This window comes from Urtica dioica, chromosome 3 (genome assembly GCF_054948205.1).
Source record: "Urtica dioica subsp. dioica isolate 48M chromosome 3, U.dioica_male_clone48M_v1_H2, whole genome shotgun sequence".
Lineage (NCBI taxonomy): Eukaryota > Viridiplantae > Streptophyta > Magnoliopsida > Rosales > Urticaceae > Urtica > Urtica dioica.
In genome coordinates, this window is record NC_142758.1 from 2,167,723 (window position 1) to 2,192,118 (window position 24,396).

Here is a 24,396-nt window from a genome sequence, read left to right on the forward strand (position 1 = left end):
AAAACATTGGTAAATGTTGGTGTCAATATATCAGTACAATTGCTCAAATAAGATAAAAATAAATAGATAACAATAAATATATTATTATTATAGTATAATATTGGTAAATGTTGGTGTCAATATATCAGTACAATTGCTCAAATAATTATGGAGTTTTAAATTGCCAACTAGGGGTGTTCATCAAAACCCGTCATTACCATCAAATAATATCTCTTTAGAGTAGGTATTTGAGGTCGATCTGGGTTACCACTCTTGGTGTCATTTACTTGTTTTTATTATCTGTTGCTTGTTGTTCTTGCAGTTGTTCTTAACAACACCTAACAAGACAGATTATACAATAGATCTGAACTTTCAATATCGAACATCGATCAACTATAATAATTATTCCATTATTCAGCTTTAAGAAGTAATAATCGTATTCATTGATCTTCAATTGTTTTACAAGATTTTTTTCAAAATTAACTAAAAAAAATGTTGAAAATTGTATAATAAATATTTATAAAAAATTTATGTGTGCCCTTGACGATCCATTTTTCTAGATCCATCACGTCACCGCTTACTTTAACAAATATGAAATTTTAAGTATATATCTTGCAAAAATCTAAATTTTTATATTTAAGTCGAGATAAATATGCTACCCCACATTTAAAGCTTGAATATCTTTTGCATATAATATATCTGTTATAAATATATATCTTCTGATGTACGAAGGGCGAAGAGGTCCCTATCTATTCTATATTGAAAATCGAAATAGCAATCAAATTTCTTGGAGAAATAAAATGGCGTCCGAAGATCTGTGTGGGAAGCTTGAGCTTGATGTGGATATCAAAGCAACATGTGAGCAATACCACAACATGGTCAAACACAAACCACACCACATCCACAGCACCACTGAAAATATTCATGGCTGTGAATTGCACGATGGCGAATGGGGGACCGTCGGAGCAGTTATCGAGTGGACCTACTTCCACGGTAAGTAGGTTAAGAAAGTAGCTAACTTCCATACGCACTACGTTAGAGAGAGAGAGAGAGAGAGAGAGAGAGAGAGAGAGAGAGAGAGAGAGAGAGAGAGAGAGAGAGAGAGAGAGAGAGAGAGAGTTAATTTGTTGATTTTATATAAGAGAATTAACTAAAAACAGATTATTTCTTTGGATTGGAAACTCCTTCGTATGGCTTTATTTTTTTTCCTCCTTCGTATGATTTTTTTTTTCTGACATTGAGTTTGTGGATTTTTGGTTGTAGCTGATCTATTTGTATATTTTTAAAGTGTTGCCATTTTGGGCGTGCTCATATCTTAATCGTGTAGTGGTAGTCGGTGTTTTGAAAAATAACTGCTAAAATAAAATCTGATCATTTATTAATTATGTTTGAAGTTTAGATCCAAATCCAATCGTATATATTTTTTACAGATCTATATTCGTTTAAATTAAACCATTTAATAGTCGTATTAAATAATTTATTTAATCGTGTTTTAATCATATTTAAGTATTCGGACTCAATTCATTGTGATTAAATTATAAAAAAACGATAAAAAAGTCTTAACGAACATAATACACCAAGTAAATACATAGTACTCAAAATAGGGTCACTAGAACAAAGAGCAAATACATACATACATGCATACACCAAGTAAATACATACATGAGTAAAAAAAAATGAGATTTATAAATAACTAGGCCACTTTAAACATGTGATTTTGGATCTAGTCTATGTTTGACAGTTTTTAGTGATATAGTCAAATGACTTATGTGGCAATAATTAAGGTCTTATTTACCCTTATTTATTAACAAATTCGTCAATTTCTCTCTCCAATTTTTTTTCAAATAATTTTTTTTGCATCAAAACTTCAAAAATTCGTATCTTTCTCATACGAACTCGAAATTGAATGATTTCAGATTTTACAAATTCGTGGCGTCAAGATCTTCAAAAATAGACCCATTGTGTTTGATGAAAAATTATATTTATGTCGATAATTTCAAAAAATTTCAGTTATTTCTATATTTAAGGTAGTAACGTGATTTTTCTGCATCTATGGTATTAAACATGATTTTTCATCAAACATAATGGATATATTTTTGAAGATCTCGACGTCACGAATCGGTAAGATTTAGAATCACTCAATTTCGAGTTCATATGAGATAGATATGGTTTTTTGAAGTTTTTATGTAAAAAAAGTGTATGAAAAAAGTAAGAGAGAGAAAATGACGAATTTGTTAATAAATAAGGGCAAATCAGACCTTAATTATTGCCACATAAACTCTTTGGCTATTTCCCTAAAAATTGTGAAACGTAGACTAAAAACAAATTTCATAGTTTCATTTTGACTAGTTTGCTATACTACCCAAAAAATACTATACTGTTTACGAAAGATTAATTTATGATATCATTGATTTCAAATAAAATATATATATATATATATATATATATATGTGACTTTTAAAATTAATTAAAATTGAATATGACTTTAAGATTTAAAATTAAATAAAGTTGAATATATGATATATTTAATTTAAATAAAATTGTTTATGACTTTTTAAAATTAATTAAAATTGAATATAAATATAAATCTACGTGAATATAAATCTCAACCATATAGTTATTTATATTATTTTATTTGTAGTAACAATGTTATCTCTTGCTTTCATAATTATAATTTTACATCACATTTATACATAGTTATATTTATACTTATATATGTATACACGTGTGTATATATATATATATATATATATATATATATATATATATAAACTATAATAGTTGTGTTTAATTAAGTCATATTCATGCGGGTCATAATCGTGTTTCATGTCAACCATTTGATAATCGTATTAATTAAATTTTAATCGTGTTATCGTAATCGTGTCGTTTTGACCTATTATTTAATCATCTTAACGTGTTCGATCCAATTAAGATCGATCTATATATTGAGATCAAAATCCGCTTTATATTGTATCGCAACTGTTTTGTGTTTTATGTCCAGACTAAATTCTTATCCCTTGTAAAATCACATTGATAATTCAGTGGAAAAAATAAATAGTTATTTGAAGTTAATTGACTAGCAAAATATTTAAAGTTTAAAATTTTTAATTCTACAGCCAAAAGTACGTTGCAAATGTTTTTGTTACTAGAACATCTATAAACAAATTATCACTTTTTATTAACAAATTTAATCGCAAAGTGAACATAAATTATGAAAATTTGGTGCTAACAAGTTTAAACTATTTCACTAGATAAACCTTGAGGCTAAACATGCCCCGCTGGATATAGTATATCTCAGTTATCTTAAATGGATTATATTTGTGTCATAAGTGTTAGGAGTAATATTTTATAAAAAGGTGATTTAGTTAAATAACAAATTTAAAATAATAGATTTGCAAAGTAGCAAAAATTTGTTTAAAATTAATGAAATATCCAAAATGTACAATAATCAGATTTTAAAGCCTTTTTAATTTTAGGTTGAATTTTTTAAAAGTAAGAAATTGCTTATAAATAATCGTAAAACATTTTAATTTGGTGCCAAAAAAAAATTTGACAACGTAATTTTGACTATATTGTTAAAAATTTGAAACTTTGACTATTTTACGAGTCAATTTTATTAGTCGGTTAGTTTCAAATAATTATTTTATATAATTTTTCCGAAAATAAAAAAGTCTTAGGAGTAATGTCTATAGTAGGAATTTTTATCTCACAATTTACAATAATTAAATAGTTATACAAGTTGTAACAACTCATAACCTTACATAATGTATCAAGTACTCTCTCATGTTTGTACGTAACAAATTAACTCACATATACATGCATATATTGTTATTTCAGATGGTAAACCCAGAAAAACTAAGGAAGTAATCGAAGCGATCGATGATGAGAAAAATTTGATAACCTTCAGAGTGATAGAAGGAGATCTGACGGAGCACTACAGCAGAATAGTGCTCACCCTTCAAGTGACCCCCAAATCTGATGGTGAGGGAAGTGTGGTGCACTGGATCGTCGAGTATGAAAAACACCACGGCGATATCGTGGATCCCCACACCTTTATGGAATTTCTAAATGAAGTTACAAAAGATCTCGATGTCCACCTCCTTCAAGATGCGTGAGTTTAATTCCATACTCTAGCGAGCTAATATCTATGTTGATCTTATTTGTATGTGTGGTTTTTATTTTGTTTGAGGTTTCGAGTTGTGTTCAGCTTATTGAAGCATATTGTGTATGGTTTGTAATAATCTATATATATATATATATATATATATATATATATATATATATATATGTCCTAAATAATGACTGATGAGCTACTGTTGTTTATCTATATGTTTAAGATATATATTGGTGTTATTATTTAGCTACTATATTTAGCTACTATATATTGGTGTTATTATTTATCTTCCTACGATTTTATTCTAAAACGTTATCAAAATTGTAGGCCTTTTTTTATCGTCATCTTAATTATCAGTTTATTGTCTCCTCTTATAATCGCTGCTTTTTCTATTAGCAGCAATTTTTTATTTATTTTGTCTGTTGCTTTTCTATTAGCAGCAATTCCATATCAGACTATTGCTTTAGCAATTTTCTTTCCTTCTCAACAATTATACGGTCATCACAGCATGTATTTTCTTTCCATATTAGACTATTGCTTTAGCAATTCTATATATGTATACTGTCTTCTTATTTACTCATATATAATTGCTGCTAATTAAAGCAATCCTAATATAACAATCTCTAGCATCACAGACCACTTAATTCCATATATATCGATATTGTTTTTTTTAATATCAATCGTTCAAATTGTTTCACTATCAACAAAGATTCATAAGTCTATTATCATTCTCACGTATTTTTTTTCTCTTTCTCAGGATACACAAGCAATGTCTCTGTACTCTATCCACCATTCTGACAGCCCTTCCACGGTGCTTGTGACTCCTCTGCTGACGGGAGATAACTATGGATCATGGAGCCGCGCTATCACAATGGCGCTTCGTGCCAAAAACAAACTCGGTTTTGTGGATGGCTGTATTTCAGCTCCAACGGAGGAAGAGGACCTTGCTACTTGGCGCCGATGTAACGATCTAGTTAGTAGCTGGATCCTCAATTCTGTGATGCCGGAGATCCGCCCGAGCATTCTATATGCTGAAACTGCAGCACAAATCTGGAACGATCTCAAAGATCGTTTTAATCAGTCCAACGCTCCAAAAATTTATCAATTGAAGCAATTGATCTCTGCTCATAAGCAAGAAGGTATGTCCGTATCTTCTTATTATACCCAACTGAAGTCCTTTTGGGATGAACTCGGTTCTATCATTCCTCTACCTGCTTGTATTTGTGGGAATGCAAAATCTATCATTGAGCAGCAACATCAAGACCAAGCGATGGAATTTCTCCAAGGTCTCCATGACAACTTCACGGCTATTCGAAGCCAGATTCTCTTGATGGAGCCCTTTCCTTCTACCCAGCGCATCTACAATCTCGTGCGTCAAGAAGAGAAGCAACAAGAAATCAATATGCGTTCAACGCCATCAATTGATTCTGCAGCCTTAGTTGCTCCAAAAAATATGTCCCGTCCCTCAGGAAAAAGGCCACGTCCGTATTGTGAGCACTGCAACAAGCCCGGACACACACTAGCAACCTGTTTCCAGATCCACGGCTTCCCCGACAAAAGGACCACGAAACAAGCTTCCGCTCACTACGCTGGAGAATCTGCCTCAACTCATTCCGCTGGAAATTTGACTGCCGAGCAATACAACAAACTTTTAGCCCTCCTTGCAACTGAGAATTCTACCGAGCCATCGGTTCATCTCACAGGTAATGTACTCTCTTATTCTCCACCTATTTGGATTATAGATTCTGGTGCGTCTAACCACATAAGTTCATCAATATCGTATTTCTCTTCTTATGTTGCTATTAATACCAAAATATCTGTTCAATTACCCGATGGATCTTATGTATATGTCACTCATATTGGGACAGTCATTCATTCCCCAAATCTGATTCTCACGAATGTCTTTTACATTCCTTCGTTCAAATTTAATTTGTTATCTGTCTCACAATTATCAAAATCGTCTAATTGTGAGATTATTTTCTCTTCTTCTGGTTGTCTATTTCAGGACCGAGCAACGAAGACGACGATTGGTCGGGGTAGAACTCACAATGGACTTTATCATTTCGATGCTCGTTTTATTTCAAATTCTGCTTTTCATTTCCAAATTTGTAATAAGTTCGATTTATGGCATTCACGGCTCGGACACCCTTCTAATTCTCGTTTTCAATTTCTAGTTAAAAATAATGCAAGTATTGTTGCTAATAAGAATTTTCTTTGTGATGTATGTCCTCGTGCAAAACAATCACGTCTCTCATTTCCTAATAGTACATCTGTTTCTTCTCATTGTTTTGAATTAATTCATGTTGATATTTGGGGCCCTTTTTCAATACCATCCAATAATGGCTCAAGATATTTTTTAACAATTGTCGACGACTTCTCAAGATGTACATGGATATACTTAATGAAAAATAAATCTGAAACATTTTATATGTTAACCCATTTTTTTAATCAAATCAATCGGTCTTTCAATAGAAGGATTATGAAAATCAATCATGGTAATGGTGGTATGTTCTTACCACAACTTCAAACAATCAGATCCGATAATGGAACCGAATTTCTTTCCAAACAAATTCAATCTTGGTTTCATGATAATGGAATCATTCATCAACGTAGCTATGTCGCGACACCACAACAAAATGGCATAGTCGAACGTAAACATCGTCACTTACTCGATGTTGCTCGTTCTTTACGCTTTCAAGCAAATTTACCTCTCTCTTTTTGGGGTGAATGTATCTTGACAGCTGCTTATCTCATTAATAAATTACCAACTCCATTGCTCAAATATCAATCACCTCATCAAATCCTTATCGGACACGCTCCATCATATTCATCTCTTCGTGTTTTTGGATGCTTATGTTTCGCTAAAAATATGCATCCGCAACATAAGTTTGATTCTCGTGCCAAAGCCGGAATTTTTGTTGGGTACCCTTTTGGCCAAAAAGGATACCGAATATACGATCCATCAACAAAAAATATTTATGTTTCACGAGATGTAATTTTTCATGAACATGTTTTTCCCTCCCAAGACGTAGCATCCAAATCGTCTGATAACATACTCGGCATCACCCCACTTGATGATAATTGTGATATCTCTCCATCACCACCAAACACCGACTCTTCATCCACGTCTTTAGAGCTTAATAATCGTGCTCTCAATCAGCCAGCTTCTTCTCATCTTGGAGAATCTAGCGTTTCTTAAACAAACATTCACACTCGTCCTAATCGTGAACGCCATCCACCTCGTCACCTAAGTGATTACGTTTGCACTAATGTATCAACAGTGACAAAATTTCCTTTAGCAAATTATTTCTCTTTGTCACGATATTCTCCCTCTCATCGAGTGTTTCTTTCCAAAATCATCGATCACTCAGAACCACAGTCTTATTCACATGCCATGAAATCTAATGATTGGCGCGATGCTATGGCCAAAGAAATTAAGGCACTTGAATCGAATAACACGTGGTCTATATCCTCTCTTCCACCTGATAAAAATGCAATTGGGTGTAAATGGGTTTACAAAATCAAATACCGTGCTGATGGTAATATTGAACGATATAAGGCACGTTTGGTAGCTAAAGGCTACACTCAAATCGAAGGTGTGGACTTTCATGATACTTTTGCTCCAGTAGCCAAACTTGTCACTGTTCGTCTTTTACTTTCTATTGCATCCATTAAGAATTGGTCTCTTCACCAACTCGACGTGAACAATGCTTTTCTCCAAGGAGATCTTGATGAGGAAGTATACATGAAACTCCCTCCTGGTTTTTCAAAGTTCAACAAAGGCAAAGTTTGTAAGCTAAATAAATCGATTTACGGCTTAAAACAAGCTTCTCGTCAATGGTTCTCCAAATTTTCCTCTACTCTCATTCAACGTGGTTTTATCCAATCCATTTCTGACTATAGTCTATTCACTTACAATCGTGATGACATTTCAGTTTTTATTCTCGTTTATGTTGATGATATCATTATTACCGGCAACAATGACAATATGATATCTAAAATGAAAACATTCCTTGCCAATTCATTTTCAATCAAAGACCTTGGACCTCTCCGATATTTTCTTGGAATTGAAGTCTCTCGGTCTAAACAAGGTATATTTCTTTGCCAACGAAAATATACACTTGATATCCTCTCTGATTCCGGACAGATTGGTTCTCGTCCATCCCCTTTTCCTATGGAACAAAATCTTAAATTATGGCCAACTGATGGAACACCTTTGTCTGATCCTACAGTTTATCGCCGCCTCGTAGGACGTCTTCTATATCTTACCGTTACACGCCCTGATATTCAATATTCTGTCAACACACTAAGTCAATTCATGCAAAATCCTCACTCTACTCATCTTGATGCAGCACATCGTGTTCTGCGCTACTTAAAAGGATCTGTTGGTACTGGACTCTTCCTTTCTGCTACCAGCTCCCTTTCTTTATCCGGCTATGCTGACTCTGATTGGGCTGGTTGTCCGACAACATGTCGTTCGACCACTGGTTATTTTACCATGTTAGGCTCTAGTCCGATCTCGTGGAAAACTAAGAAACAATCAACTGTCTCACGCTCTTCTGCTGAAGCGGAATATCGCTCGCTTTCATCCCTCACTTCAGAATTACTTTGGCTGCGGTATCTTCTTCGGGATCTTGGTATTTGTCATGACCATCCAATTCCTATATATTGCGACAATCAAGCGGCTATTCACATTGCTCAGAATCCTGTCTTTCACGAATGAACTAAACATATCAAAATTGACTGTCATTTTGTTCGTGAAAAAATTCAAAAAGGTATCATCTGTACCGCCTACCTACGTTCTTGCGACCAATTAGCAGACATCTTCACCAAACCGCTCGGCGCCGATAATTTTCGTGGACTACTTTGCAAGTTGGGTGTTCTTGACATCTCAATCCCAGCTCCAACTTGACGGGGGGTGTTGGACGTTGTCAAACGTCCATATGCAAGTTTTTAGCTATATTAGTTCAGTTTTTATGTAATTAATATTTATTATAGATAATACCAGTCTGTTACATATTAATTAGGATAGTTTGTTTGTTTCACAAAGGCAGCCCTGTTTGTTAAGTATTTTCAGCGATATTTACTTGTACTCAGCCTATAAAAGGCAACACATATCAGCAATAAAATCATTCAATTACTTCTCTCCATATCACGCTTATCAGCTTTTATTACAAACCGAGATGAATACAATCTTTAGCAATATTCCAATCTCGACAAATCTGAATGCCATTCACATAAAATACTTGCTTTGTTTGAGACACTAGTATAAATGGCTAGTTCATGAATCATTCTTGCCACATATAGGGCCGGCCTAATATATTATGTGGCCTTAGAGGAAAATAAAAAATTAGGCCTTTTAAACTATCCCGAAGCATATTTTCAAACTATACCATGTGATTAGAAGGAAATTAACACACAAAAAAAAAAAGAATCAATCTAACTAAATCACAACTGCCTAAAAAAAACCTTGAAAAATCAAACCCTCTAACAAAAAATAAGGAAATAAAGAACTTAATTTTTTTTCTTTCAAATTTGTGATAGTCTAATAAATTACACCGCTTATTTTATCTCACCAGCAAGCTTTTTTCAATTCAAATCCTATGCTCTTTCTTTCTTTTTCTTAAGTTGCATTCACACACAGAACAAGTCTAAAACAATTGGGTCAAATTGGCATGAAACGATGCTTCTTTCTTTCTAAATTTTGACTTTTCAACGTCAAATTTGGGCCTTTTTTTCCCCAAATATTATGAGGCCCAAGGCAATTGCCTAAATGGCCTAATGGTTGGGCCGGGTCTGACCACATAAGCACTTGCCATTCTAAAAATGCTATCCTTACGTACTCTTCTCTTAGCGTCGTGCTTGTCACCAAGCAATCGGTTCTCAACTTGCACAAGATTTTTATGTTAGCATCTTGCGCTTTCTCGAGATCATCCATTCGCAATGTTTTAGAACTTAATTATGAACTTAAGAAAGTTGCAAAGTTCTACTATCGTGTCTTGAACGGGCTTTGACACAAAATCACAAATACCCACAGCCAACAACCTTTGTAAGATACGTGAAGTCAGACGTCAACCATGTCAACTTGTCATCAACAATGACATCGTTTCTAGGTATGAGCGAATGAATCAAAGAGACTAAAGATATGACGGTGAGGTCTAGGACAACTTCAGGATTTAGATCTATTTCCATTGTAACCACCATTTGTTACCCTGACATGTTTGTCGTAACGGCATCGTAAACAATGCATCTAGTCAAGATCTGTCATAGTCTTGCATATTTTATATGTACAGAATGTTCCCACTAAGTGAACATACACTTGTGAACCGCATATGTGATTTATGATCTAGGTACTTAAACATAAATTAATCATCGATCAATTTAAGTGTTCCATCCAGGCTTGAATGTTTCATATTGTGATATAAATATTCAAACTAGTTATTGCAAAAGACTAAGGGTATGGATGAATGTTATGTTACTTTAATTCTATGAAATCAACTCTATTTTTATTCATATGATAAAAAATGTATGCTTCTTTTATTAATTTTATAAACAATGATTACATAATATTCATGTAAGCCATAGACCCTAAGGCTATGTTTAGTTGGAGGGAATTAGGCCCATTCCAATGGATTCCAAAAAAAAAAAATTATTTAGTTTTTTTTTTATAACTTGGAATCAGGATTCTACACACTGATTATTACATCAATTTCATTCCATCACATAATAGAAACAATGGGCATTCCATTATCAATTTTTCCAAAATTATCCCTAACTATTAAAAAAAAAACATTTTTCTTTATGCTTGTTCTGAACTTGACCGTCATAAACTTTCGAGCTAAAAAAAAAATCAGATCTAAAGTCACGGAGAGTGTGCGGGGAGAGTGCCGGTAAATTACAATTACCGCTATCAGATTCAAAGAAGTCGGAGCAAGAAAATTTGTGGATCTTGTCGTCGCCGAAACCATCGGTCTGAACAAGGATTCCATGGTTTAAACTATCAGTTCGCCGATTTTTTTTTTTTTTAACAAGATAAGCTAAGATGGTACAGCTGAGGGTGGTTAAATTTGTAAATTTGACTTTCTATTCTATTCACCTGAAAAGTTTAAACCAAACAATGACATGTCATTTCTATTCCATTCTATTGCTATTGCCATTACTATTGCTACTCTCATTCTAGTTTCACTTTTGAACCAAATATACCCTAACAGTTGAAGATGACTTTAGTACAAGTATCATATTGTTAATGAAAGGTTTATTAAAAGATCTACGGGGCCATTGGATTTGTACTCTTGTCTTAGGCGGCACAAAAAAATCGGTAAAACCGTAAATCGGACCGAATCGTTGGTTTTTAGACCGTTGGTCCGGTTTTAAACGGTTTAAAATTTCACCGGTCCGGTCCGGTCCGATTTAAACTTTTAAACGGTCCGGTCCGGTCCGGTCTAAAAAATCTAAAACCGCGGTTTAGACCAAACCTCCGGTTTAGTATAAAATTAAAAAAAAAATTAATAAAAAAATATGTCTAAAACGGTACGGTCTAAGACGGTCCGGTCCAAAACGGTCTAAAAGAAACATGAAACATGAAAGTAGAAGGCTAATTTTTCCCAACAAGTATATCTTTTTAGCCTTCTACTATTTGTTGTATTCGATATTAAACATGAAACGACATGTTTTAACAAAGACTGAAAGTAATTATCTCCAGACATGTTTGTCTATCAGAAATGTTTAGCTTAATAATTCAATCACACCAAATCCATATATAAGAAGCAGATGAACTTATTAAGAAAACATTCTCATGTAGAGAAAAATGCAAACATGCTAGAAAGATTGCGCGTATATAGAATTTTTATAGTACAAAATGAACCTACGTTTGTAATTTAAGGGGAGACCTTGAAATTGCTAGAATTGGAATGCAATTTCGTGAATGGTCAGGAAAAATAAGTTGTATATCCATAATAGTTAGCTATACTTTGATTAAAGCAGAAAAAGGGGATGAAAAATATTTGGAATAACAATTATTTGCCTACCAAAAAAATCATGCTTCACTATGATCGATTCCACGTCTCTGAGACAACAAATTCCTGATGTCATTAGCCGATCCTCTCGAGATTCTCCGACACTGTTTTCATCCGAGGTCGGATCTCGGGGTCGGCCTCGGTACAAGCCAATGCCACATGAAAAACCGCAATCACCTCTTTTTTGGCACGTAATTCTTGAAGCAAGATCGGGTCAACCATGTCCGATAGCGACCCTTTCCTCACCGACCTCACTAGGTCGGGAATCTCCAACGAGTTCGACGAGGTGGGCGAAAGCTCGGGAGACTTGCCCATGAGCAACTCGAGCAAAACGACCCCAAAAGAATACACGTCCCACTTTTGGCCCGGCCTAGCTCCGGGGGCACGGGACTCGGGCGCTTTGTAATTGTTGGATTTCTCGGGCTGGGCCGATTGGAGGTAGGGCAAGGCACCACCGATGAATCCCCCGGAGGAGGGATTGTTACTGGTGATGCTGATGAGTCTGTTTAGGCCGAAATCGGAGATGTGTGGCTCGAACTCGTTGTCGAGGAGTATGTTCGAGGGCTTGATGTCTCCGTGGACGAACTTTCTTGGGCTACATTCGTGGAGATATGCCAATCCTCTCGCCGTTCCCTTGGCGATTCTTAGCCTCGTGGACCATGAGAGGATGTTTGTTGGTTGGCCAGTTTTTCCTGTGGATTTACCAATATCAAGTGTCAAAACAAATATATATATATATATATATATATATATATATATATATATCATCGAAACTTTTCATGATTTTAGATCGAACTTTGTGGCTAGTAGCTTAATTCTAGAAAATTTAAATGACTATACCTGAATGGAGGTTGACTAGAAAATTGTTTTTTCAGTTATATATATGAATCCATTAGGTATATAGCCATATTTACACTTTGAGATTGCTATTTAGCCAACGTTTGAAACTATTCATTAATTACATAAATACATTCATTAATTACATAAATATGACAATATATTAATTGAAAATTGAGTACATAAATTAAAATATTACATTTCATAATAAAATAAAATAAAAACACACTACAACATAAGTAAATGCATTATATTAATAAAAATAAATAAAACACACCACAAGATATTAATTCATAGATAAGATAAGGAAATCCAATCCAAATGTGATAGTTGAGATAAAGAAATCTAATCCAAAGAACGAGATTCGTTTGTCTACTTCATACTTTTTCTATAAATACAAGCCATTTCATAACATTCACTTCCATTCAGAGATACAAGCCTTTTCATAACATTCACTTCCATTATGAAATACAAGTTTGTCTCAAAAAATTCACTTCCATTCCAAACACTTGCCTTCCATCCTAAAAATGGAAGGTCGCGGTTCTAATTATTATAGTTCAGAAGATATATCCCTTTATATGGCCTACTTAGAAATTTCACAAGACCCTATATCCGGTAGGTTTAATAATGCCGAATGTTTATGGGGTCGCATCCAAGAAAATTTTTGTGAATCTATGGAGTATCGTACCCCTGACTCTCTTAGATGCCGAATGCATATTATAATTGTTGTGCTGAAAAAAATTGAAAAATTGTGTGAGACAAGTATGGGAATTTCCTCTTTTTCAATTAATTTAGATGACGACACATCTGGTGGTTCGCAACTCAACCAACTGGGGTGAAAAAGGTAAAACTTAAGAGAAAATTGCACCAAGAGACTTCAGCTAGTGAAAAATTACAAAGAGAACGCGATGACGAACTAAAAGAGTTATTGAAACAGAGCAACCATCAAAAGCAAACACAATTAGAAGCTCAGCAGCAACAGTTGGAAATTGCACGTCGTCTCTTGGAAATGAAAGCGGAAGACATGAAGCCCAGAAAGAAAGATATAGAGATCAAAATCATGATACAAGACCCAAATACTATTTCTGATCCACACCGACGTGCTTATATTATTCAAGAACAAGCACGTGTTACACATAAAATATGTGAGAAACAACTACAACAGTCTGAAACTTCTAATTCCACGAATGTGTTTGGGATAATATTTGATAATATTGGAGATTCTGGAAGTGATTTTTCGAGCTATTAGACTTTCATATAAGTCTAAGTAGTTTGTTTTTATTTATTGTCTCTTTGAGTTTATATTTGTGTCTTGATCTCTTTTTTTTTTTTTTTTTTTTTTGTTTGTTGTCTATGTAGTATTGTGACTTAAGTTTTTTAATTATGTAATTTTTAAATGTCTTGATGTTTTTTTAATTGTCTATGTAAAATATTGTGATTTCCATTGTAGTAATTTTAATTTCTTTTTTCAAGTTCGATTTGTTTTTTGATTAATAATTTTTAGAATACACATAATTTACGAATAGATACATAATACATATAAAGTATTAAATTATAGTTATAAATTAAATTTTGTGCTGCTTATATAATTTTTTAAAGTTTTTGGGTAAATATAGAGATGGAATAGTGCATCTCTATATTTAGAGATACACTATTCAATTAATCTCTAAATATGAAGAATAGAGATATGTTTGAAGATGTATTGCAAAGTCATCTCTATCTCTATCTTCAATTTAGAGATGCATTGTAGTTGCTCTTAGTGTGTGCTCAAATACAATATTTTGACTATAAAAGATAATTTGGCCCAAAATGAATAAGTTGATTTCAAAACTGATTTTGAACTTTGATCTATAACACATTTTGAACTTCATTTGTGCTAATTCTTAATGATTATTTATTTAAAATTTATAAAAAAATCCTGTATTTGACTAATCTAAATTTTGATGACTTATTTACTTATAATAATAATTATTATTATTATATATATGTTTTCAAAACGTATCTTTTAAAGCTTAAAGGGACTTGGTTGCTCGAAAGTTTCTTTTTCAAACAAATTACTGTTCACTTTGTAAAAAACTAAACCTTTGCAGTTGTAATGATTCCTCGTTACAATTTCCATTTGGGAGCACCGCGATCTGTTCCTCTCCGTGTGTGATGATGGCAAGGAATCCTTACCCAATCCCCATAAGTCCAGGCCAGACCCGAATCGGGTGGATCGGCATCGGCGTGATGGGCGGCGCCATGGCCTCCCGACTCCTCTCCGCCGGCTACTCCGTCACCGTCTTCGCCCGCGACCCATCCAAATCCTATCCCCTCCGATCCCAGGGAGCCATCGTCGCCGACTCCCTCCTCTCCCTCGCCGCCTCCTGCGACGTCGTCTTCACCATGCTCGGCCACCCACCAGATGTTCGACAGATTGTCTTAGAGAAACTCCTCTCCGCCCTCTCCCCGGGCTGCGTCGCCGTCGACTGCACCAGCAGCAGCCCCGCGCTGGCCCGGGAGATCTCCTCCGCCGCGCGCGCCCGCGGCTGCTGGTCCGTCGACGCTCCGGTCTCCGGCGGCGACGCCGGCGCCAGGGAGGGCAGGCTGGCCATCCTCGCCGGAGGCGACGAGGGCGTGGTGACGTGGCTCGCCCCGGTGTTCGGCGTCCTCGGGCAGGCCTCGCGCGTCGGCGGGCCCGGCTGCGGGCAGAGCTGCAAGATCGCGAACCAGATCGCGGTGGGCGGCAGCCTGCTGGGGCTGAGCGAGGGGCTGGCGTTCGCGGGTCGGGTCGGGCTGGACCGGAAGAGGTTCCTCGGCGCCGTTCGGGGCGGGGCGGCCGGGTCGGCGGTGATGGAGCTCTTCGGGGAGAGGATGGTGGATCGGGACTTTGGGCCGGGCGGGTTTGCGGAGTATATGGTCAAGGACCTGGGTATGGGAGTGGGTTTCGTCGGAGGCGGAGAAGGCGACGAGAGAGTCGTTGTATTGCCCGGTGCGGCCATTTGTAAGCAGTTGTTCTCGGCTATGGTGGCCAATGGGGACGGCAAGCTTGGGACTCACGGTCTCATCACCGTTATTGACAGACTTAATGGGAATTCAGACTGATGTTTTTGTTTTTCTTTTTAGAATTTGGCATGACTAGAGATTCATTTCTTATGTGGTTGTGTGATAAATGAATGAAAGCTGCATATGTTTTGCCAGTTTTTTTCTTGCAGCAGCCACCCTCCTGCAACTGAAAGTTGGACTGAATTCGAAGTCGATACTATAAATTGATGTTGCGAACCAAAGAATTTCGAAGTCAATACTATAAAATATCCATCTACATTTCCATCAACCGCCATTACTACTGTAAAATAGAATCACCGGTCAATGATGGGTACCGACTTTAATCTTGAGGTCTACTAAGAAAATATTTTGATGCTGTGTTCTAACATAAAAAACAAGTGATTCTGTTGTACTATCCTTGCATTGTTTATCTTACATACCTAGAGTGGTAAATTTTGATGCTAAAATTAGTCCATGCAAACTACATTGAACCGAAATTCGAATACTAAGTAAGAGTAATGAGAGAAGCAACCGATAACATTTATAAACTTTGTTCATTATTGTTGATACGTTATTTATTGGCTTTATTTTTTAGTGCAAGATGTGTGGAAAGATGTCGGTCGTTATGTTTACTCTTTTGGTATGACATCTTTCCTCCTGTGTGCAGACTCTTTTTCAGGCAAGTTTCCGGTTTTGACAGATTGTCTCGCTGGTGAATTGATTAAGAAATATTGCCTTGCTGCTGTCTTTACTTCGAGATATCTTCTCGCTTCTGCCTTCATTTCAAGATATCTCGTTGCTGCTGTCTTCATTGCACATTATACGCCTCGCTGGAGTCTTTACTTTGTGATATTCACTTGAGGCCGGGTAAGGAAACCCGAGATACCTTCCAGGATTGTGCAGCTGCTATAAAAGCCATACGCTTCCCCTTAGCAGCCTTGACGTTTTTCATCAAACACTCAGAGCTCTTAGACGTGCAAGACCGGCGGACTGGGAGGCTGTGTGTTTGGTGATAAGCGGTGTTTTCTCTCAAACACTATTCCACAAAGATTGAGTGTCTGTGAGAGTTGAGTTTTGTGTTCTCGTGATTGAAGGTTCACGTACAGCTGAAGACTAAAGGTCATCCGAGCCAGGAGGTTGCTCGAAGGGTGGAATTGAGACAGAGCTCAAATTCAGGGGGAGTCCCTGACTAGGTGATCACTGGTGGTAATAGTCTCTAGGTTTTATTGATTTGTTGATTGTAATTAGATATAAACCTTGTGTGTACTATTGACTACAAGATAGTGAAAAACCTTTCCACTGGCAGCGTGCCCCCAAATGTAGGTGTGTTTCACCGAACTGGGTAACCATATCGTGTGTACTTTGTTTACTGCACTGTTTTGTTATTTATCCATAATCTGTGCTCAAGCAAGTTGTCGGACACATTGTCAACACATTGTGTGCGACATCTTGTCTGTGCGTCGAATCAGAATTTCAATTATCTTTTTCACGGAGAATCGACATGCCTCCACAAAATAAAGGTTTGTTAAAGAATGAATCATTATCTTGAGCCGAATCTCACTGACTTAGATCGGATGCCAACTAGGCTTGTTATGATACCACGTAAAAGTATCATGGATTTCCATCTCAAAACGAATTGGTAATGAGATGAGCAACTCGTGACTTTTACAAGTCTCCTTAGCTTCTATTCTAGAGACTCCTGACATTAGTCAACTAATTTCTATGAAACCAACATCAACTATGTATACCAACTATTTCAAAGAAATCACATTTAAATAGTTTATGTAATCAAATTTATCTAACTCTATTACATCTTTCTTGGGAATGCTCTCAAATAATACGTTAATATATTCACTCATATTATTGTGAAAACAAAGATAACCGGAGTCGTGAATGTTATCCTACAAGAAAATAATTATTTTTAAAAAAATTATTTTTGAAAAAATTGATTGTTACCATTGACATACTATCATCTTTTTGGAAAACATCTCTTTAGTCTTTTTAATTTAAAAAATAAATATTAGTCATCTATATTAGAATATCCATCATAGCATAAGAATATTCGAAAGGTTAAATAAACTTTTTTTTCCCCTAGTATATCTTGAAACCAATAACTTTAATATCATAAAAGTTAAAAAAAATATTTTTTGAATACTTTATATTGTTCAAATCTTGTTATAAAGTAAAGATCGCAATTGATACCGAATATAGAGAAACTACTCGTTCTAAGTATACTCTCGGAGAAAATTACGATATCATTTAAAAAATATTTTCATCAATCTATTTGTTATATGGTGGAAAACCGCCCCTCAGAATTACAAATGGCGACAACAGAATACAAGAAAATGAATCATTCATGACCACCGCAGAGTCAGTCTCTGACAAAGACCGTGTGAGACCTCGTGAAGGTCATGCGGACTACGGGCAGGACCCATCCCAAAAGGGCAGGTCTCGCAGGCTACAGACGAGACCCAGCCTCAAAAGGCAAGTCTCGCATACCTTACCGAGACCTAGCCCAATGAAACAGGTCTTGCATGCCTTAGGGGTCCGGCTTTGGGTTGAACCGCGAACGAATCTCAAGTGCTAGCTTGAAACATATCGTTAATATTTTGGCGGTAGAATGAGAGGGCACAAAAACACTTATGTGTTCTCGCCATACACATACCTCAATCTCACACGAGATCCTCAACAGACGAGCCATGGTCAGACCCCATAGTGTCTCCAGATGAGGTGCCTCTATGCACACCAGTGCCACGGTCTCCAACACTTGAGCCCACTCGAGACAAATAAACGAAGTCTTCATAGTCGACGATGATCTGGACAACCACTATGTCGAGCAAGACAATAGTGAGGTCACTCGAGATGAGCGCCTGGCCCTCAAGACGATAAGGTCGAACGAGTTAAAGATCAAATCGGGCGCCTTATATGGAAATGTTCCTACGAATCCATAGGAATGTTCTTTGCCGCCACCTCACCGATGTGGTTCGTTGTCATTCCGCATCGCTACACTCCGTGTTTGTTTCCCTATACGATATCATTATTGTCAAGAACCCCCGTGAGGTCATTGTTTTTTTTTTCACATAATTTTGTTAAATTGTTTGTTTCTAAATTAAATACTTTTTTTCAGGTGTTTCTATAGTAGGTAGGTAGGTAGGGATTATCAGATCACTTGGTAATGACCATCGATGGCCTACTCAACCACGACTTTGCTTGGTAGGAAGGAGATAAAAATGGATGCATAGATTAACTAAGAGGGAAAAGAAAATAAAAGAAAGTGATGAATTATAAATTTCGTAAAAGTTGATTGGTATAATGTGAGGAAAGATTAGAATCTATCCATTTGTGTGTTTGGTATAAATTAAAATAGAGATGAAGGATTGATGTTTTGTGTACTAAAATTACAAAATTGTCATCACTTTTGCATTATAATTAAAGTATTAAGTGGTATATATGTAATTCACTTGAATATTTTGTTGAAAAATTGCCATATCTACACCAAATCACTATCTTTTTCCAATTTCCCACTAAATTCATAATTTGGCCACAAATTCCACTAACTCAAATGTACAACTACCCTTTTACCCTCCACTTAAATTTTTCTTACAACTCACACCAACTCTCTCCATATCCCGCTCATATCTCACTCCTCATTTTCGCTCATCTTTATTCCCGCTCATATCCCTCGTTTTCCCCTCAAAATTGTCTCTCCTCAAACTGTCACTCTTCTCTCCTAAAACCGCCCACTTCTCCTCATTTCCCCGTCTAACCATCGTCATCTCCACTCTCCCTCCTCCATCATCTGTCGCGTTCTCTCTCCATCTTTCTCATCCTTGCGCTCTCTCTCATTCTCGTGTTCTCCCTCTGTCGCAATCTCCCTCTCTCACCGAACCCCCAAATCCTAACCCTAAACCGTCCCGGAAATGGACAATAACGACTTTCAATCACCCAAACAACCCGGGAAAAAACTAAATAAAGTTGTTAGACGGAGTCCTCGGACAAAGACGAAGGCGCCGGAGGACTCGCCGTCTTCACCCAAACTGTCTTCACCCAAAGCGTCCCGGAAAAGAAAAACAACAACTTCACCTAAACCGGTGAAGAGTTCGGCGAAGAAGCCTCGACGTGGGAAGGTGAAGCCCATGCTTGTTACGTCTGACGCCGATGAAGAAGAGCAACCCCCCAAGTCCGCCAATATTCAGGTTAGTTTGGGGGTTTTCGGTTGATTTGTTGATTGATTTGGGGATAGACTTGTTTTAATTTCGGTTTAGTTTTGGTTAACTAGTTTTGGGTTATCTTGGTTTGCATTGGGCTATCTCGATTTTGTTATTGGGTTGATTGAATATTGTTGTTGTTGAATGAATATTGTTGTTGTTGAACCAATTGTTGACATTGATGTCAACTGTTGATGCCAATTGTTGACATCTATACATCAACAATTGATACCATTGTCAATTGTTGACATCTATAGGTCAACAACTGGTATCAATTGTTGACGTATAGATATCAACAATTGCCATCAACAGTTGACATCAATGTCAACAACTAGATGTATGTTGACATTGATGTCAACCGGTAATTGTTGACATCTATATGTCAACAACTGGTATCAATTGTTGACCTATAGATGTCAACAGTTGCCATCAATAGTTGACATCAATGTCAACAAACATCCAGTTGTTGACATATAGATGTCAAAAATTGCCATCAACAGTTGACATCAATGTCAACAACTGGATGTTTGTTGACATTGATGTTAACTGTTGATGGCAATCGTTGACATCTATATGTCAACAACTGGTATCAATTGTTGACGTATAGATATCGACAATTGCCATTAATAGTTTACATCAATGTCAACAAACATCCAGTTGTTGACATATGGATGTCAACAATTGCCATCTTAGTGTTTGAAGGTTGTGTTCTGATTTTCTCATTCTTTTTTTTTTGTAATGGTTTTCAGGGATGGGAGAGGTTTGTCCCCGAAGGGGACATAGTGGACAATAATTTCAGTTTTTATGGTTAACTAGATAAATGCGAAGAAGCCGCTGACATGACAGCGGAGGAGACGGCTCTTTTTCAAGAGTCTTGCTTCGGCTAGTTTTTGAAGCTCCCAAAGATCAACAGGTCGTCCAAGATCATCAACCACTTGTTGATGAGGGTCGGTCAGTTTGAAGGGCACATGAGTGAGGATGCGCTCTTCATTGAGCTCGAGGGTGAACCTCGGGCCTTTACCATCCACCATTTCGCGGAGATCACGGGTCTTCGTATAGTCGACAGCTATACAGAAGTTGTTGAAGACGGATCGTTCACGAGTGTCTTCAACAACGGGACGTACAAGACTCATGGCGTGCTAACCTCGCAGCTCAAAGAGAGCAAGGGTTGACAAAATCTGAAGAAGCGAGTGAAGATCTTGCTTCTACATTTTCTCATCAATGTGCTTCTCGCTGCCGCACCACATACCAACATTCCAGACTGGGCATACGTGAGGTTGGTAGAAGACCTAGACCAATTTAACTCCCATCCGTAGGGTAACGTGGTCTGGAAGTTCTTCTTGGACTGTGCCAGGAAGTACATAAAGAACGTCTCCTCCAAGGCAGCCTCTAAAGGAAAGATCAACTTCCCTTCATTTCTGTATCCATTACAGATATGGGCGTTTGAAACAATGCCCGTGCTCACGTCTCTCTCGTATTCCGAGAAAGTTTCAGAGATGGCATCTCCACTTTTGCGTCGGTGGAAATTGGTGACACATGTCGTTGACATCAAATTCCAAAACATCGATTTCCAATCCGAGGATTTGGAGTTCAAACCCCTAGGCGCCGATGAGTACATTGTGAGGAAGAACACGACGACGGAGCCACAGCTGAAGGTACTAATTTTTCATCTTTTTTAATCAATTTCATCAACAATATTTGTCAACTATAGATGTCAACAATTGACATCTATTGTTGACATTGATAGTAGACATATATGTAAACAGTAGACATCTATTGTTGAACCTGGAGGATCTTGATCACGTACTGACTATATCAGTGGACACTCGTCACGATGAGTAAATATAATTCTAGTATTAAAAGAGAGTTCAATCTTAGCTTACACGGTGGAGTATTGACTAAAATTAGACGAATCGATCGAAAAAGAGAAATGACTATTTCGTCTTTTTGATCGGATTCGTTAAGCTTCAACTACTGGGTCCATAGTCCCCGATTCGGCTTCGATAAAGACGAATATGAACTTTCTAATAGTAATGTTTTTATTATAATCTCACATGTTGTAATCTGATTAGCAGTATACATTCGGAAATTTGTTTATTTGTCGAATTAACTATTTATAATGGAATTAATTATTTGTTGTTGGATCAAGTAAATAATTAATTGAATTTTGAATTGGGCCTTATGGGCATTGCAAAATTCGAAATTCCTTGGCCCATGGAGAAGAAATTAATTTGTCCATACCCATAGTGGGTATATTGGGAAAATGCCCAAAAACAAAATCCTTTGCTCATGGGCACATGAAATTCGAAATACCCATAGTGGGTATATTGGGAATATGACCAACTTTTCTCTTTCATGATTTAAATAAAGAGAGAATAATATTTAAAAGGAAATAAGATATTTGACTTTATTCTCTCTATATTTAAATTCCTAATATCTAGAAGATAATATTAGATTTGATATTATCTCACTATTTAAAAGGGAATATGATATTGTTTTTTTAAAATAGATTCCTTATTTAAAGGAAGATATTATGGAATAATATATCCTAGATTATTATTTAAGGGTTAAGACAGAAAGTAGGAATTTAAATAAAGATCGAACGGTTGATCTTTAATTGGAGACTAGGGTTTCATAAAACCTCTCCATTCCACTACTATAAATATGGGTTCAAGGGAAGAGAAAATAATGTACCTAATTGCTCTAGAATTTTCGTCCATTCCCTCTATGTGGTGGACGCAAATTTCTCTCTCTCCCTTGCCCTTGGAACTCCGTGATTCCAATCCCATAAACACGGTGCGACCTGAATTCATTGTTCAAGGTCGTAGTGAGATAAAGATTGTGCCCACTCATATTTCCTATTCGTCTTGGAGATTACATTTTGGAAGACTGCACTGTCATCAACGACGACTTGAAGCTGATCCCGAAGTTTCAGAAACAACACGAAGGAGTAGTCTTATAAAGATTGAAGACGGATTTGTCAAAGCTTAATGATTCAGTTCGTGAGCCCAACGAGTAAGTGTCACTAGAACTTAATCTAATTTTTTATCGGTTGCTTGCTCGCTCTCAAACTTTTATAGTACACACAAGTAAATCTAGATTCTTGTTTAATAACCACCTTAATAAGCTTTCGAGTAGCGTAATTATTTTTTCTGCACGGTTATTAAGGTGAACTAATCACCAACACTTTCACCATGTTGTCGACACTTGGTCTCTTCCCGAGATCTTCGAACATCAAGTCTAGGCAATGTGCGGCGCAAGGGGTCCAGTACAAGTTGTACTTCCTCATCAGCTTCTTCCCCGCAGACTTGTAGTTCGACCCATTATCGGTGACGATCTGTACGACGTTTTCGGGTCCCACTTATTCAATCACCTCGGAGAGTATCCCAATGAGGTACTACGCACTCTTGATCTTGTCGGACGTGTCAATTGACTTTAGGAACACGGCGGACCCACCACAATAAACCATAATGTTATTATGCTTAATCTCGCGAGTCCCGTCTAACCATCGACCATAATAGTGCATCCGTATCAGCTTCTTCCCCGCAGAATTGTAGTTCGACCCATTATCGGTGACGATCTGTACGACGTTCTCGGGTCCCACTTATTCAATCACCTCGGAGAGTATCCCAATGAGGTACTCCGCACTCTTGATCTTGTCGGACGTGTCAATTGACTTCAGGAACACGGCGGACCCACCACAATAAACCATAATGTTATTATGCTTAATCTCGCGAGTCCCGTCTAACCATCGACCATAATAGTGCATCCGTACGTCTGCCACTTGACCTTTTGTTCTTCGACATACGCTCGCATGTGTCGTACCTCTTCGTCGAGGATCTAGCCGTGAATGTCTTTCGGGCGGGGCATCATGACATTTGGTCCTACAGTTAAATAAGATCAATATATCAAATACCAAATTTTGCAATTTATACTTGTAAAATCGATAGAAAAAGTTTTTACTTACCGACTTCACCGGAAACATGAATCATGTTCAGGAAGTGATGGTCAATTGTCTTTTTTGCGGCAACTTGCGAGTAAATGAAAAATCGGCCGATGGCTTTGGCCAACCTCTTCTTGATGCCGGGTTGCGCTTCATCCACCCTCCTTTGGCGTGCACTATCGCTCTGGTACAATGACAGTGCGGTCGTTGCAAATCTTCTTATCTCAGGAGTTCCGGAGGATCCACCGGGACCTTCACATTCTTTCCACCACTATT

General features: G+C 36.8%; 2 protein-coding genes and 1 pseudogene across 3 annotated transcripts; 2 read left to right on the top strand and 1 right to left on the bottom strand.

Moving 5' to 3' along the window:
• Positions 1-681: 681 nt before the first annotated feature.
• On the top strand, positions 682-4,122 carry LOC149402009 (MLP-like protein 31). The gene is made up of 2 exons (XM_089609269.1): positions 682-972; positions 3,817-4,122. The coding sequence occupies exons 1-2, from the start codon at positions 702-704 to the stop codon at positions 4,092-4,094; spliced, it is 549 nt and encodes a 182-aa protein (XP_089465395.1). The 5' UTR covers positions 682-701; the 3' UTR covers positions 4,095-4,122.
• Positions 4,123-12,121: 7,999 nt separating this feature from the next.
• Positions 12,122-12,825, bottom strand: LOC149402010 (receptor protein kinase-like protein ZAR1 pseudogene; annotated as a pseudogene).
• Positions 12,826-14,965: 2,140 nt separating this feature from the next.
• On the top strand, positions 14,966-16,092 carry LOC149402011 (putative 3-hydroxyisobutyrate dehydrogenase-like 2, mitochondrial). 2 transcript variants are annotated; one of them, XM_089608205.1, is made up of 2 exons: positions 14,966-15,164; positions 15,242-16,092. In XM_089608205.1, exon 2 carries the CDS (start codon positions 15,331-15,333, stop codon positions 16,027-16,029), a length of 699 nt encoding a protein of 232 aa, XP_089464331.1. In that variant the 5' UTR covers positions 14,966-15,164; positions 15,242-15,330; the 3' UTR covers positions 16,030-16,092. The 2 variants fall into 2 exon arrangements, with proteins under 2 accessions (XP_089464331.1, XP_089464329.1); XM_089608203.1 differs by having other exon boundaries at positions 14,966-16,092.
• The last annotated feature ends 8,304 nt before the right edge of the window (positions 16,093-24,396 follow it).